General features: G+C 31.4%; 1 protein-coding gene across 2 annotated transcripts in view; it reads right to left on the bottom strand.

Annotated features, from left to right (window-relative positions):
• The window catches only part of cyst (rho guanine nucleotide exchange factor 18 cysts), a 183,990-nt gene that overhangs the window by 38,361 nt on the left and 127,543 nt on the right, over positions 1 to 18,086 (bottom strand). For both annotated transcript variants that reach the window (XM_089646421.1, XM_089646422.1), the window contains 5 exons: positions 17,989 to 18,055; positions 15,952 to 16,063; positions 15,191 to 15,264; positions 13,041 to 13,135; positions 514 to 570 (listed from right to left, as the gene is read on the bottom strand). In XM_089646421.1, the coding sequence (XP_089502547.1) occupies positions 514 to 570; positions 13,041 to 13,135; positions 15,191 to 15,264; positions 15,952 to 16,063; positions 17,989 to 18,055 (405 nt within the window). The remainder of the gene's footprint in view (positions 1 to 513; positions 571 to 13,040; positions 13,136 to 15,190; positions 15,265 to 15,951; positions 16,064 to 17,988; positions 18,056 to 18,086) is intronic.

Here is an 18,086-nt window from a genome sequence, read left to right as displayed (position 1 = left end):
TCGTTTGTTCAAACTCTTAAATCTCCGAAAGTTCTTCAACGATTGCTTCAAAATTTTGAAACAACGTTGCATTCGAATACGCGTGTGTTTTAAATACCTATATTATGTGGAGGTCACCCGTGACATCTATTTTATTACATGATTTTTTGAAAAACCCCGCAATCTGTTGGAAAAACATGCACGAAATTTTTAAGCACAAAAATGGTTTTGTTTTAAATTCTACCGTCGAGTGAAAAACCATGTTATAGTTCTTTTAAAGGTTTTTCAAAGGGTTTGTTCATAGGAGTTTTTTTTACAATATTTCCATGTCATCGTCTTTTATATGACACACCACAGTTTGGACGGTGTGAGACTCCAGTCTACGTGAGCAGATATCAATGCTCTCAGGCTAAGGTGGTAATTGATACGGCATAATCAATAATGGTTAAAAAAAAATTGGCTTGATAACTGCCACTATGCTGAAGTGTAAATACAATTGAGTGAATTTATTATTTCAATTTTTGTTCTTCTCACTTTGTTCCCTCTGGCTTATGGTGTTCGTCTTTTTCATCATTTATAAATTGGCCGCCACTGAAAAACAATAAAAAGAAAGTAAGTATATTGTGATATATAAATTCAAAATTAACATCAATCAAGAAATTATTAATTTGACCAATAAAACTTGATGCAAAATTAAATTTACAACAGAAGATGGATTTTGCAGTAGTCATGTGACATGTAATTTCTATAATAAACTGTTATCTAAAAAGAAATTGTATTTATAATAAAAATCTTGTTTTACCAGTCAAAAAATATTTAAACACAATTTTATTGGTCACAAAAATTGTTTTAAAAAAATTTCTTATTCATTATTCTTATAAATTAATGACATCATTCTTAACTTGGTCAAAAATAACTACAGAGTGTCCAAAAAAATGTATATACACTTTAATAACTCATTTTTCTGAATTTTTTTTTTCCACGTACATCCATTTAAAATAACAACTGATATTAGACTCGACTTTGTGACCGTGATGTGAGAGCTTATCTCCATGAAAAGCTGCCAAACAGATGGATTAGGCGAAGATGTGCCATCGAATGGCCTCCACGCTCTCCAGACCTCTTGCCACTGGATTTTTTTGGTGGACTCATCAAAGATATGGTTTATCTGTCAAAACTGACAACAGTAGATGTAATATTCCCATAGAAATGATCCCCTATAAATTCCCAATGAAATGATTTGCCACGTTTGTGATTCCATTGCTTTGCGTTATCAGCAATGATTGGATAAAAACGGGCATCAATTTGAACATTTGCACTGAGTAAAAACATTCTACATCTGTCTTCTTTTTTGTATTTTTAATCTGTAATACATCCAAATATACACTGTTTTTAAAATCGCGCAAAATGTGTATACATTTTTTGGGACACCCTGTATACGTAATTTGTAACCAATAAACTTTAATGATCCAGAAGATCACACATTATTCTTTGCATTTAACTTTTTCTAGTGTTTATTTTACAATTTTGATCACCCAAGGAAGCTAAAAGAGATGTTCAGAATTAAATTTGACTAAATAGAAGAGGTAGTTTAACCCTTAGGATACGACCAACTACAATAGCAGTTCAGAGAAATCATGACTACCTTCAGGTGCACTGCAATGTGCAGTGTAAAGAGCTATGTTTTAGAAGTTTTGAACGCATTTCCCATGAAAATTTCTAAGTAAAACGTTAACATTATTTATTTGAGATATTTATAAAATATTAGCCGTCTTCTAAGGGTTAAGTTTAAACACATTTAAAAGTACATCCGATTTTGTATTAAATTCTGTAATAATAATATTTGTTCAGTGTTTTGTCAAGAATGAATTTCCACAAAAGAACAACATGCTTCATAACTGAAGAACGATTTTTTTTTGCAAAATACTTATGTGATTAAGACTAATAATGATTGAAAAGTGTATTGGAGGATAATAATGATATATTTGATTTTAAAATAAGGGCGAGATTCCACTAAGCTGCTCTAGACGTGCCTAGAAATAATGCGACTGAATTTCGCAACTTCGTTATGGTCGTTTTCATTTCAGTCTCACAAAGGATGTCGAAGAAGTAGCATGTATACCTTTTAAGGCATTTAAAATGCAAACGAAAATATGACTACTAGATACACTCTGCGTTAAGGTTAAATACAACATATGCTTTCATAGATGGCGTTAATTTAATTATCTTATTAAAATACGTTTTTTGCAATTTGGACTTAAAAAATATTAAGACAAATTGTTTGTTTGCGCCTGTACATACGTAATTTGATGAATAAATAGTTTTGTCTGAATAAAAACTCAATTCTTTCAAGAAAGGCATGCAAATACAATATTGTACCGGTGATTCAATCTAATAATGTATTTGCATGTCTTTCTTAAAAGAATTGTATGTTTTATAGGGTCAAACTATTTATTCATATTCATATTGCGTATGTACAGGTGCATACAAATAATTTGTCTTAATATTTTAAAGCATAACTTGCAAAAGTGTATTTTAATAAAAATAATTAAATAAATGCTATCTACGAATCGTAGATTATAACCTCAATGAATAATTCTACTAAAGGCGCATTTAACATATCTTTCATAAGTTAAGTTACAATACCAAGTTTTTCAATGACACACGAATATCTATACAATCTTTTGATAAGCTGCTGCACAAATTACAAAATTCGATACATTTTAGCCTCGATAACCATTTAGCTTATACACTGCGGGAGCAAGGGGAAGGATGTAGTTGCGTACGGCTATCCGCTTGAGTTGGCAGTGTACGTTTATATAATAAAGAACTAGTCGCGCACAGCAGTTTGAGTTGGGTGTTATATTTCAGCCACGGCGACTCACAAATCGTTAAATTCTAACTACATGTAAATAGAAATCACGCGCAGTTAGCAGCTTGGTGGAATCGAGGCCTAAGAAAGGTTGTAATGTCAACTAAAATTCAAATTGAGAAAAACCACTTGTCAGTGTTGCTGTGAAGAAAAAATTAATTCCACAACACCGAATGGAAAATATTATGTAGGTACCTGCTTTTGCAATTAATCATGGGATCTCACCATATCTATTTTATGATATATTTCATAGAATCTATGAATAGTGAGAACCGGCTTTTCTATGGAATAGAAAACCAAATTTGAATCGACTTCAACTTTAGTTCTATAAACTGACCATAGATTCTAGTAAAATAGATCAGGTGGGAACGCAGCATTAATTAATAAAAAAATATCTATATTGAATTATGAGTGTAAATAAAGTCAATATTGTGAATGTACAAATAATAACATTTATAACTTCCTGGAAAACAATTTTTGTTATTTATCAATCAATGGCAGTTGAATTTCCTGTTTTTGCCAACAACAATGTGAAATGCCAATGTCAAAAATATAATCTGATCATTATTTTAGTAACCATTTACCATTTTTTTATCATCCAAATTTAACTTTATATATAACTTTGTGCAGTAGGTACCTAACATAATTTATTTTGTTTCTCAGTGCGGCAACATTAACATCTAGTATGAACTGTTGTTCGAGTTTAGTTTTTGAAAATAATGGAATGTTGTGAAAAAAAAACAAATCAGTAAAACTACACTATTTGAGAGGAAAATTTTAGCAAACATGGAAGTGTTCTAATATCGGATATGATTTAAGTAAATTCAAGGCCAAAAATATTATCATGATATATTTTTGATTTTTCGGAGAAAACTTCTTCTAACTGCTTTTCACTTTGTGATGGCATTATTTATTTTTTATTAAAACACAAATAACTTAGTTTACATCACTTTATTTCGATACAAAATCTCAACATGTTTCGAAATAAAGTGATGTAAACTAAGTTATTTGTGTTTTAATAAAAAATATATTTTTGGGTTATTATGCCGGGTTGCGCTTCCTCCTTCAAAATCCAGAATTATTAACATGTTATTTGTGATGTGAGTGAGTTGTTCCATCAGATGGTGAAACTGGGTGAGTAATTCATATTTATGGTTTTTAGTATTTTATTGTGATATTATTATCCTCCAATATTTTTAACTAGAGAACAGAGCGAAGTAGAAACTGTGAATGAACAAACTGTAGAATCTAGAACAGCAAATCCAATATTTATTACTATGTAGTATTCAACAAAGGACTCTTGAAAACTAAACCAAAAAGAAAATAGGTAAAAAAAAGTTTGATAATATGAGGTTTTTAATGGTTACAAAATTTTTCTCTGATGCAAAAAGCCAAACAAGTAACTTTAATTTATTTATAAATTTAATTTAGATTAAATTTGATAATATTATTATTAAGTTCTGCAAGTGTTTTAGTTTTTTATTATTGTGACAGCTGTTTCGGCTTACAAGGCCATTTTCAAACTGTGGTTAGTCCACATTGAGACGACGTTTTTATACTATTTCAAATGTAAATTTTGAAGGTGCATACATTGATTTATTACTGGTTACACCGATGACATGATCTATTGTTGGTTAAACCAATCTATGTTTTCCCCTCAGTAAATGGTAATGGGTTCTTAATTATTTACTTATGACTTTATTGCTATGAATTATTTGGGTGCATTATACTGCTTGGGTTTTGTGAAAATACTGAGAAGTGGTGAGTAAATTATTTTCCGTACTTTATTAATTAGTGTTAAATTTGAAAATTGAAAATGGCCTTGTAAGCCGAAACAGCTGTCACAATAATAAAAAACTAAAACACTTGCAGAACTTAATAATAATATTATCAAATTTAATCTAAATTAAATTTATAAAAAAATTAAATGGAGTTCTACGAATTAAACACAAAAACAATAAATAACTTTAATTTAACTCGAAATTTTAAAAGGAATTTGAGGTGATTTACCTTCCATTTCAATACTTAATTTTAAATTACGTAAATAAATTAAAAATGAAAATTAAATTTATTTTCTATTGACATTAATTCATTTAACACTGCAAAAACGATTAGTTGTAGCCATGTAAATCTAATTATTGATTACTTACAAACCTTCACATTAATCCATTCTATGGACCCAAATGGTCAACAGGTGTACATGGATACAGATATTTGATAACTACAACCTTCAAAGTGTTTTTATGCAAACTTTAATGGGAGTCTGATGATTTGCCTTCAGCATTATGAGTTCTGTAAGATTATTAATTTTGCGCGCACGTTTTTATTCTTCTTTTTGATTTGTTTTCCAAGAACCCCTCTTAAATGAGTCATCAAACTGTTGATGGAGTTGAACCAACATTAATTAAAACAGAAACAAAATACAGATGTGCTGAAACCAATAGTAATAGTTTGCAATCCAAATTAAAAACGCTGCATTCAAATCAACCTCGGGCACTAAATCCCTGAAAATACACATTATTCAAACATGATACAAAAGACAAGAGGGATGAGATATAAACAAGTATTAGTTATATAGAACACTCTGAAAATATAATGAGCAAACAGTTTTAGCTTTCCAACATTAAAGACCTTACTAATAAATGTGTTTTACATTGTACACAACTGATAAACAAACATTAATGTATGCTTAATGCTTATTTATCAGCTGTGTAAAATTCAAAACACGTTTATTAGTAAGGCGGTAAGAGGCAGTATTATAATGTCCAGATAAGATTGGCGATATGGAAAACCCCTATATTTACATGTAGTGAAACATACAGTATTATAATTAAGTTGATATTGTTATGTGCTCGATGTGAAGAATTAAAGGTGTAATTGTCAGATAAGCATTCGATCGCGGTATCTGACACAATAATCACCATAATGGTGGCTGATTCGCTTAGTAAGCAGTCGATCGCGGTATCTGACACAATAATCACTATAATGGTGGCTGATTCGCTTAGTAAGCAGTCGATCGCGGTATCTGACACAATAATCACCATAATGGTGGCTGATTCGCTTAGTAAGCAGTTGATTGCGGTATCTGACACAAAAATCACCATAATGGTGGCTGATTCGCTTACTAAGCAGTCGATCGCGGTATCTGACACAATAATCACCATAATGGTGGCTGATTCGCTTAGTAAGCAGTCGATCGCGGTATCTGACACAATAATCACCATAATGGTGGCTGATTCGCTTAGTAAGCAGTCGATCGCGGTATCTGACACAATAATCACCATAATGGTGGCTGATTCGCTTAGTAAGCAGTCGATCGCGGTATCTGACACAATAATCACCATAATGGTGGCTGATTCGCTTAGTAATTCTGAATCGAAAGACAATTTTTTTCAACCACATCATCGATACCGTTATTTTATAGAATGTATGCATATGTACTCAATATATTGAAATTATTTTTACAAATTTGTGGTATTATTCTAAAACCTAGAAATTAGGTAATCTTAGGGTTCATATACATTTGCGAACTGAAACGCGAACCGTACCACGAATTACGGGAAAGGAACGAATCAACTGCAAGCGGCGTTTCGCGCCATTTGCGGTTGATTCGTTTCTTTCCCATAAGTTGAGGTTCAGTTCAGCAGTTGTTGTGGATGTATACGTAGCATTACAGTTGCGGTATGCAAATGCTTTTGTTTGTACACGATTTTTTTCATGATAAACTACAATTAAAATACAGTAATCTGAGACTACTCTATATAAAAAAAACCTGATAATATCCGGATAATTGTAATAATACATACATATTATATTAGTTCATCTTATAGATAGGGGACTCCGGGATGGACAACTATTTATCTGTACATTATAATATCGATCCTAAATAATATATATAATTCAGTCAGATGGTGAATTGATCTGTCTGTAATTTGCATCGATATGGAAGACACTAGAAGAGCCTTTCGACAAAAAGATATCAAATGAAATTGCCCAATCACCAATACCATTTCATGACCAAAATTATGACATGGATTGTAATAACTTGGAAACAAGTTTTAACTAAAGCTTCACATCATCATTAAATGAAGAATCGACTGGTAGCTTTTCGGTGCAAGGTCTCGTGTATTCCATATTATCAAATAATGCAATTTGCAACAAAGCTGCAATGATTTTATTTTGTAAACAATATAACAACAAAATTGTGGAACTTAAAATACTACAACTTATAAAATAATAATAACTTACTAATAAAATAAAATTATTATAAACTACCTGCATTTCTTATAATGTATAATTTTGGTAAAAAAACAAAAAAAACTTCCAAGAAGATAATTAATTTAGATGGCTTTTATCATAAGATCCTGCGTAAAAGTTTATTTGCAACTGTTGATTTAATAGGTAGACCATATTTTTAAACAAAAATACAGTAATTCATGACAAATAATTATAGTTAAACGTTGAGAATTATCATGAACCTGTAATAAATCATAAATTTAAACATAAAGACATGTATAAAAAGCTAAACAAATGCTAAGCGAAAAGCTTGCCATTCGCGACAAACAAGTGAAGTATTCATTCAAAGAACAGGCAGAAGAGAGAGGAGTATGGATGCTACTTAAACCTTGCGTAATTATTACCTTATCGTAAATACATAAACAATAATTTTGATAAGCAGAACCAACGTGGGGCAAAACATAAATTTGATCAGCCGTGTAGCTTTTTGTATGTAGATTTAATTTGGCAATAAATTAAGCAAGGTTATTTGTGAAATGTCTCAATTTCTCTCGTCATAGTAGAAAGATGAATAATTGGAGATATTTTACAAACTGCCAGTGAAAAAAGCGGATGAGGTATGGAAAGATAGAGAGAAAGAAACAATAGTTGTTCGAGAGGAAATTTCGAAATAGAGACAAAACCTGAAAGAGAAACATGTGTTTTGTTTGTAAAGAGCTCTGAGGTGTGTAATTAACAGCGGTGTAATTTTGTTCTGAAATGTATATTAGTGAGATGTCAACTTTTGTAATTGTTTGAAACATTTGAGGCTCTATACTGCACCTCTGTTTTGATTTTACGGTCGATCTTCATAGTAATTTTGCAAAAATTTTATTATTACGAATTACATTTTTAAATATAATCTATATTCAAATCGACAGCATATTACGAAAATCTAGCTATAAAATAATTATTTTTTATCCCTCAGATTCAAGATATTACATTTTAAATTAATAATTAATTAAAAAAATTTCAAGTAGCATGACTGCCGTTTTTTTTACATCGTGTTTTGTTAAGTTGCGTTTAAATCATCATGCTGAAATGTTGCAATACTATCGCAGTGTAATAGCACGATGTTGCAAAGCGGTTTTAGTGTAATATTTTAATGTTGCAAAGCTGTGTTAGTGTGACAATTAAATTTTGTAAAATCGGCTTAGTAAAACTGTTTTGAGTGTGATACTGAAAAGTAAAACGGTTTCAGTTTCATTCGGTAGTGTTATAAAACTGTATTAGTGTAATACTATAAAGTTGTGAAACTGTCTTGAGTGTGATACTGAAAAGTAAAACGGTTTCAGTTTCATTCGGTAGTGTTATAAAACTGTATTAGTGTAATACTATAAAGTTGTGAAACTGTCTTGAGTGTGATACTGAAAAGTAAAACGGTTTCAGTTTCATTCGGTAGTGTTATAAAACTGTATTAGTGTAATACTATAAAGTTGTGAAACTGTCTTGAGTGTGATACTGAAAAGTAAAACGGTTTCAGTTTCATTCGGTAGTGTTATAAAACTGTATTAGTGTAATACTATAAAGTTGTGAAACTGTCTTGAGTGTGATACTGTAATGTTGTGAAACTCTCCCAGTATGATACTGTGTGTGTGTGTGTTTGTTTGTTACACATAGTGTGCGACTTACTGCACTCCCAGTTTCGTGGCCACCCTCCGCCACGGAGAATAACAGCCCGTCAGTCGCTTGCTGGATACAGTGGCAGACACGACACACAAACACGGTTAGGTTAGGTTAGTCACAACAATGGTGGCCGGGGGCATGGGCGGGGAGGGGAGCGAGGGCAGGCGGAAGCACAGTCACATGTCATTATACCAACCAACCAACGCATTGCCCGGAGGGTATCAACAGAAATGGGCTAATATCTTCCATTGAACTAACCAATGCTAGACTCATTATACAAAATTAAAATTTATAATTTTTAAACAAATTATTTGTAATATAATAAAGTACTTTCTCAGTAATCCTCCGCTCGATTATCCAACAAATGCTGTTATCTTTACTACGTAGTTGAAAGCACAAAATCAAGCTCTATAATTCGCCAGATCGTCGCTCTAGTTCGTTTTGTCCAACAGACCAAAACATAAATCGGGAGAAATAGCGTTTCAAAGTTTTTTTTACGAAAAACGCGTACAAAATGAAATTATCTCATTTTAAGCTAACTAAAATGATTTAAAGTGATACAAATTATTATTTTTAAGTAAAATTCGTTCCAAATTTTTACTATTACACAGAAAACACGTTTTTAATTTGGATGTAGGACAAAGTGTTGGATAAACACGCTCGGAATGTTGTTTAATTTTGATGGACTTAAGACAAACTGCGTCTTGAAAACACATTAAAAATATTTTTTAAATTTTATTTTCACTTGTATCGTATAAATAAATGCTTTCTGAGAACAACTACATACTTAACTCAATTTCGCTTAAAATGGTCTGTTGGACGAAAACGAACTAGAGCGACGAGATGTCAAAATTAGTAGTCCGCTGAGTGCCTAGCTTTGTACGTTGAAGAGACGGTTGGGTTATCTTGCTCTTAAACACTCGGTTACTACACCAACGTCTTGCTTGCTCTCGTTGACCATCTTACCAGTCACGGGTTAATTATTGTAGTTTTAAGACATTTCGGTTTGTATTCCAACAACTATCACACGTGGTTTCTGTTTGTTTCGTTCTGCCACTTATCTGTTTCAACAGTTTTACAAAGTGGAGTCTTCTCGCAAACATAAACATGACACCTTGTCTTGAAAAAAATAAATTTTACAAAAGAGTGTTTGTTTTGTTTTACGAAATACCTGTTTTAATTTTTTGCATATTTTTTATGTATGCACTATAATCCGTCGCTTTCACTAATTGAACACTTGCCCGGTTTTTTTGGGTGGTGGATTATTGAGAGAGTATTGTATTAGAATTACAAAATTATGTATAACTTTTTTGAACTTCTTTATTTGAGACAAGACCGCTTTCACTCTTCTACAAGAACGTTCAGATTGGTCATTTTAAGCCTGTGCTAAAGATTTAATAACATATGGGTGGAGAGGGCATAAGCATAGGTTTATAAAGTACATGTTATCTGAAAATGCTCGTAGCATAGTAAACAGGACTGGTCACAAATAAACAATTAGAGCAAGGTTTTCAATCAAAAGTGTTTTTTAATAGCGCCAGTAATATCTTCAATCCAACTTATTCATTAACAGTAAAATAATTTTATATTTTACATTCAAATACTTTTTGCTTGTATTGCAAAATATAAATTATAGAACCGATGAGAAATGACACCGATTTAGGTGTTTCAGTTTGATAAAAGGGGCATTTTTTCCAAGACTTAACACTTAGTTACTTGTTATTATAATTAGTTTTAATGTTGTTAGTGGTTTTAGAATGGTAATTTTTTTTTTTAAACTTATCCCATTTTTGTTGATAGCATTCAGATTATTACATATTCGTATTGTTTTTTCTTAGTATGTAATGGCTTAATTTTTGAGTACGATGTAAAATATATTATGAAAATAATTTTGTAATTTAAAAAGATATAAGATTAAGAACTCTATTCACGGTTGGTATTTTGCATATTTTCAGCGTAAATACAGTTCTTAGTGCAAATCCATTTTTTTTATGGATACAGCCTTTAAATAAAAATCCTATGCAAGCATACATAAAAAAATATTATTTAAAAACATGTTTGGTGGTATCTGAATAATATTATAATGTCATTTATTTCACATAAATCATAAATGATATCTCTGTCTCTGTATCTCTGTAAAAGTAAAAATGTTTTAAAAAAATGCATTAAATTAACATTTTGACATAATATTATGTACTTTATATAAAACTTTTTTTTAAATTATAATAAACTTAAAATTTAAATATAAATAAAGGAGTAGGTATCGATAATGCATGTAAGGAAATACTTAAATCAATAACAAAATATTCATTATTATGGTGGTTAGGTAGGTATTTGAGTTGCAATAATTTGTGATTATCATTAAAAATAATCTTGAATTGGTTACAAATAAAAACAAAATAAAATAAATATTATGATACAACAAGCAGGCGAAAATTGGCATTTCGGGAGTACCTACCTACCTAATAGAAATAACAAATCTTCATAGACGAGCGTTGATGACTTGAAATTTGTGATTTTAAATCAACACATTGAAAGTGTTAGCGTAGAAATAAAACACATTTCAGTCTTCAAATAATGTTATTTATGGTGAATTAAAAATACTAGATAATTTACAATATTACTTTAGCCATGTATTAAAATGCCATCTATATTACACTAGCCATGTATTAAAATGCCATCTGTATTACATTAGCCATGTATTAAAATGCCATCTGAATTAAATTAGCCATTATACAGATTACTAATGTAATCATTAGTCATGTATTAAAATGACATCTGAATTACATTAGCCATGTATTAAAATGCCATCTGTATTACATTAGCCATACGTACATTAAAATGCCATCTGTATTACATTAGCCATGTATTAAAATGCCATTTGTATTACATTAGCCATGTATTAAAATGCCATCTGTATTACATTAGCCATGTATTAAAATGCCATTTGTATTACATTAGCCATGTATTAAAATGCCATCTGTATTACATTAGCCATGTATTAAAATGCCATCTATATTACATAAACCATGTATTAAAATGCCATCTATATTACATAAACCATGTATTAAAATGCCATCTGTATTACATTAGCCATGTATTAAAATGCCATCTGTATTACATTAGCCATGTATTAAAATGCCATCTATATTACATAAACCATGTATTAAAATGCCATCTATGAAGAATCATTAGCATCATTATAATATCTATAATGCATTATCAAAACATAAAGAGGGGTCATGCTTTAGTTTTCGAGCATTATTTATCAAAAGGAAAACGTACAAATCAAAAAGAGGAAAGATGCGTAGAGAGGATTAGTTTATAAAATCATTCAACTTTCTCTGGGCCAGACAGCATTTCCAAATAATAAGTAGATACAAAACAAATTTGTAATATAGGTATATTTTATTTTCATACTAAGAATACGGTTGAAAAAAAACTTGAAATTGGTGCACATAAAAAAAAGTATTTAGATTAAAAAAAAATTGCACACTTTCAATGGGATTCTATAGAATCTAACAGTTGGATTAATCTTGAAGAAATATAATATAATACGTTTTAGGTAGTATTAGAAGAAATACATTATTACGAAGAATTCTTAGTTCGGGGGACTAAATTATCTTATTGCAAAAAATCACACTTTGAAATCATATGAAAGAAATTAAAATAAACAAACATATTTTTAACAAACACAGTCATTAAATAATAACAAAAGTACATAAATACATATTATAATGACATATTTTAAATCATTCATGTTAAGTTTTGAATTATTAAGGTGATGTTGAAATTGCAGAGATATTGGATAAACCTTGCTTAATTCAAAACCTAACCAATTAAAGACGGGTTGTTTCAGAGAATCTGAACAATTCATCAAATTTCACAGTTAATTTTCAAGGTTTGTGAAAGTTCTGTTATTATTTCAGTTCTGTGAAGCAACTGGCCCATGTTGATATAATGACAAAACTTCAATAGGACTTTTACAGAACTTCAAAATTAACTGTGAAATTTTAAGAATCATTCAAATTCTCTGAAAAAACCCATCCTAAATCTTTAAAAAATATGTAAATTTTTTAAATTAGATTTTCTTCATTTATCTTTTAAATAATCAAAGTGAAAAGATTAGTAGTTCATCTTTTAAAATGAGTTTCTTCAAATGACGGCGTTCTCTCCAAGCATAATACAAATTCATAAAAATATAAACCATAATGTACTAGTAAGTACCAGCTGAAAATAGGTAATAAAAATCACTGCGAATGATGGATAAATAGAAAAAAAGGACTACCTTGTTCCAGTTGCATTTTGAGCGTGGCCGGGAAGTGAACCACGTTTTGGTACGCCTTTGCTTGATATGGAACTCGTTGACTTTGTGATCGCATTCTATAAAAGAAAAAACAAAACTAGTATCACAGGAAAAAAAATCACCTAAAGGTGCATGTGAATACTGCACGAGAGTCCCAACTGCTCCCAACCGTCTGGTGCTAGTGAGACTATGGCTTCCCCACTTGAGGTGTGTTGTGGGGCTGAAGGAATGTGGAGGGGAAGAACCCGGCTACACAGATCTGATCACCAAAAAAAGCTATAGCCATTTCAAGCTATGTTTCGATTCTGATTGGTGGTCCTTCACCAGGTATATTCCACTACGAAATGTGCTCCACATATATTATTTAATATTTTTAATAAACAAATTGTGAAATAACACAAATCAAATTGTTATTCGAGAGTCTTACCCCTCGGCCATGGAGGCCTTTTGATAAGAATGTAACAATCGTCAGCATCCAATTACGTCAAATATATCCTATAAATTTGAAATCAGTTCCCCCAAAAATTTATTTCATCAATATATACAGTAGAACCTCGTTAATTCGAAATCCAGCGGACATCAAATATCAAATTGCGTATTAACGAATTCCCACGTAATTCGAAATTCTATGAAAAAAAAAAAACAGCGAAAATCGAGTTCCTCGGTCGCCCCTTCAAATCCGGGTGGTATCTTTGGAGAAAACTCGTATTAATACCAATTATTCCCGTTTAAATCAAATTTTTGCAGCCAATTTCCGTCGCAATTGTGGCCCTTCAAGTTCAGTTCCTTCAAGCAAATTCATAAAAATACCACACATTTCCACGTAAATCAAATTTTCGCAGCCGATTAACGTAGCGGCCGATCCTTTAAATTCAGATATTTGAAGTAAATTCATAAAACTACGGCATATTTCCGCGTAAAACGAATTTTCTCGGCCCTTCAAACTCGGATACTCGGAATAAATTGGAAAAAATACGACATTCCAGTGTAAATCGATTCCGATTTACAAAATAATAATACTAATTAGGGCGATGTATAACCACGTAAAAATACACTTTTCGGCGTTTTACCGCCACGGCTGACTTTTAGATTCAGATTTACGAACATAATGATTTATTTTCGCAAAAATGTTTTTAGAATTACACAAACAAATTTTCATGTGCAGAAAAAAATAAATTTCGAATTACGAATAACGAATTTCGAATTAAAAAACCATATTGTATGAAAAAAAATTTCTGTGGATATTTTTTTGGCGAAAATTTCGAATTACGCGTTTTTTCGAATTATCGGGGTTCGAATTAACGGGGTTCAACTGTATTGTGAAAGTAAATGTACAATGGGTGTCCCGCTAAAACTCAGAAACGAGTTCCGGTACGATCAAGGGATTTAATTTAATTTTTTCAGACCTAACGACCCATCCATGTATTTGGAAATTGTGTTCATAAAATTATTTGCTCGGTATTTCAGTGAATCGACGATAATGAAGAATATGAAGATAAGCCTGAACTAAAATATTGTTTTTGCAAGCACTCATTATAGCCGTGAACTCCCTATTGCTGTGATCGTTATAACCAAGTTCGACTGTATATAATACATGGATATTATATTTAATAAAAGCAGAGAAAATTCGAGCTACGCCGGGTACACGTCAGCTAGTATAACTATATAAGTCAGATGCTGTGTGTGTGAATGCTTTGTTTTGCGTGAAATTGTTGTAATTTTTTTTAAGGACACAATAAAATGATAATATTTGATATTTACACGGCCACAAGTATTACCATGATTAATTTTTAGAAATTATGCCGTGTTGTACGTTTGTCCTCCTTCTTTAACCAACATTACGGACAGCGTTACAATGTCCATCATCCTGCCACACGTGCCCTGATGATGGAGACTGTAACGCCATCTGAAACGTAAGCTAAAGAAAGAGGAAGCACAAGACCGTATAATAACCTATAAATTAATTACGATAACAAGAAAAAATGCATGATAAAACCATGTACTACTGAATTAGAAATGAGGGAAAATAAAATAGATGTAATTACAATATGATGTGTGAATAACAAACATTATTACAAGAATGTATATTACTAAGAATATAATAAAGAATGTTTAATAATAATATCTCTTACTTTTACAGTTTTTGGTTTGTTGCAGTCTAAAATATTATCTTTGCACGCGTTTTGATGAACGGTTGTCATACAGTCTGAAATAAAATATAAAAACATTTTTATTATGTGCTAAAGTGATAGGATAGGTTGTGTGACAGAAATTAAAATGTAACATTGTCATCAAATGGCCGTTCCTCGCCATTTTGTTTTTCTTTATAATTAATAAAGGTCACGTTAAATGCCGATTCTGAGTCCGTTTCAGCTGTTAAACAAATTGTGATCAGCAGAAGAGGACATCAAACAAGAGGACAATTGACAGCTTATTACAATTTGATAGAAAGCTGAAACGCACATAGTTAATGGGACCTTTCAAATGCCAAAAAAACCAAATATCGCTGACCATTTAATGACTTTGTCAGACGTGAATTTCTGGCAAACAACTGGGCCTTAATGTGTATGTAGTCAAAATGTAACTGAAGAAGTTTTCCAGGAAAATTTGGGCAAAATCAATTACAAGAAACTCTACGAAATCATATTTACTCAGTTTTGCTTCGATAGATAGAAGATGCGAAATTTTCACCCTGCGTCAGTTGATTATATTTTCATAATAACTTTTTGTTTTTGTTTGTTGCAAAATTAGTATTTAATCTACCATCAGTAGTTTTGCTGGTGAACAAGAGGTTAAAGAATGGGTTAATATATATAATATATACACTGGAAAAATAAAACTATGATTTTATGGCATTTGCAATTATTTATACAATAAAAATTAGAAGACTAACTTTCACAATAAAGCGCAGGTTTATTGGTCAGTGGTTTGCTGCACCAATCGCAGGCGTGTGCTGAGCCGTAGCAGGCTGATACCCACTGGTGGGATACCTTCTTTGTCTTGTCCTGAAATTATTCCAAATAATATTATAATAACTAACTAATTAAACTAACCATTACACTATGTATTTACAAACACAAGTGTCCTGGCACACACTCTTCACTTCATTAGCATTAATTAATACATCTTATCATCATGCTAGCCTAATATTATGACTGCCAGGTGGGGCGAGATTGTTTCTACTCAGGTCCTTGTGACTTTAAACATGGCTTCACTTCTGCCAGACATTTTGTACCAATGCGTGCGCTTTAGAACAAAACAGTCAAAGAAAGACAGGATATAAAAATGACAGTTACATCTACAAATGACAACTGGCAATTGGAGCAGTCCGCTTGGGGCGCCGACTCAAGGAGCCTACGAGTGAAGGCGCTGATAATTTGCCTAATACCCTTGAGGTTTTATTAGCGCCAGGCGCCACATTTGACCCAGGGCAGCCCTGAGTGAGGTTATGAAAGCATTCTAGTTTTGACATTTAGAAAATTGAACAATGATTGATTGGTGGCGATGCGGGTCTAATGATTTGTACGGGACTGTGCCCGAAAAGTTGTTTGCGAAGTGAGTACTCAGCTTCAAAATAGGATACTTGCATGTATCCCTGTGGAAGAAAGGCCTTATGCTTTCATTATTCTTGCAATCGGATCTCGTCATTATTTATAATTCAGAGATACGTATGTATATCTACTTCATTCAGACTAGAATCATTCTTCCTTCAATTGCATGGCTCACTGCCATGCATTAGGTTTGATACAAGAAATTCTCTATGGACCACCGCGGGGCCTCGTTTCATTTAACATTGACTTTTTATTTCTGCATTCAGCCTATCAATAATTGCATTTCAAGAATTCACTGTAAGGAATATTGTTGAGATGTCATCGGCTAAAATTTTACTAAACAATATAATTTTAACATTGATACGAAAAAGAGTGCAGGTTGTGATAAATTACAACCAATTTTCATTGTTAATTGTGCTGAAAAACTAGTTACTCCTGTAACACTGCTTTTTAAAAAAAATTTAAAGAAGGTGTATTTCCTAGTATTTAGAAAAAAACATTTGTATCACCTGTTTTTAAAAAAGATAATCATCGGTTTGACCCTACCGCTTTATATAAACGTATAAAAATTTCTGATGCCCTATTCTTATACAAAATCGTAAACAGTCTTGTTGATTCATCATATCTGCTAGAAAAGATTGCATTTCGTTGCCCTGAACACAACACCCGATCTAACGACTTATTTAGAACACCACACTGTAAAGCCAAATATGCGCAAAACTCTATAGAACGTATCTGTAAAACTCACAATGCCTCTAGAGATGTAGACATTTTCAAGTGTAACTTGATAAACATATAAAATGCAACTTACTAAACTGATAACTTAATTTTTTATTTTGTGAAATAATCCTATCATCTTAGTTTATTTTATTGTTTTTATTATAATCATGCGAAAACTGTATTACTACTAACTGTCTTTAATTATTTTTATAACATTTTGTAATTCCATATAATGTTTATTCTTTATATTTCTTTGTCATTTATAAATATATTGTATAGGTGCAAATATTGAATCAACAACTAGAATTAATGGAACATTATTGGTCTATTGTAAATAATTGCTGTTTATACTAAATATATAAATGACTGTTTGTTTCCTAAATATGTAAAATAAAAAATTTAAAAAAAATTATTTTGGTTATATACATAACATTTCCGTAATGTATATGTAACATTCTAAAATACAGAAGTACATACATATTATAATGAATTTATGCCGCCATTCTTAAAATAGCTGTTGCTGTAATGGTCAATATGGTTGCCTTCCAAGCAGTTGTTGGGCTTCAATTCTCGGCCGTGGCAATTTTTGAAAAATTTTTATTTTCCGTGATTTTTTACAGGTCTGCGCTAGTTTTAGAATAAAAATGAATGTGTCATACCTTTTTCTTCCTAAAGAATAAACTTCCCCGCTTCCGCCTCTTCTCTGCATGAGGATCAAATACAGTTCTGAAATGATAATACTTTCAACTATAGTAAA

This window comes from Hesperophylax consimilis, chromosome 24 (assembly GCF_061612785.1).
Source record: "Hesperophylax consimilis isolate HC1 chromosome 24, BYU_Hcon_1.0, whole genome shotgun sequence".
Taxonomy (NCBI): domain Eukaryota; kingdom Metazoa; phylum Arthropoda; class Insecta; order Trichoptera; family Limnephilidae; genus Hesperophylax; species Hesperophylax consimilis.
Note: the sequence above shows the minus strand (reverse complement) of the source record. Positions and strands in the feature narration are given on the sequence as shown.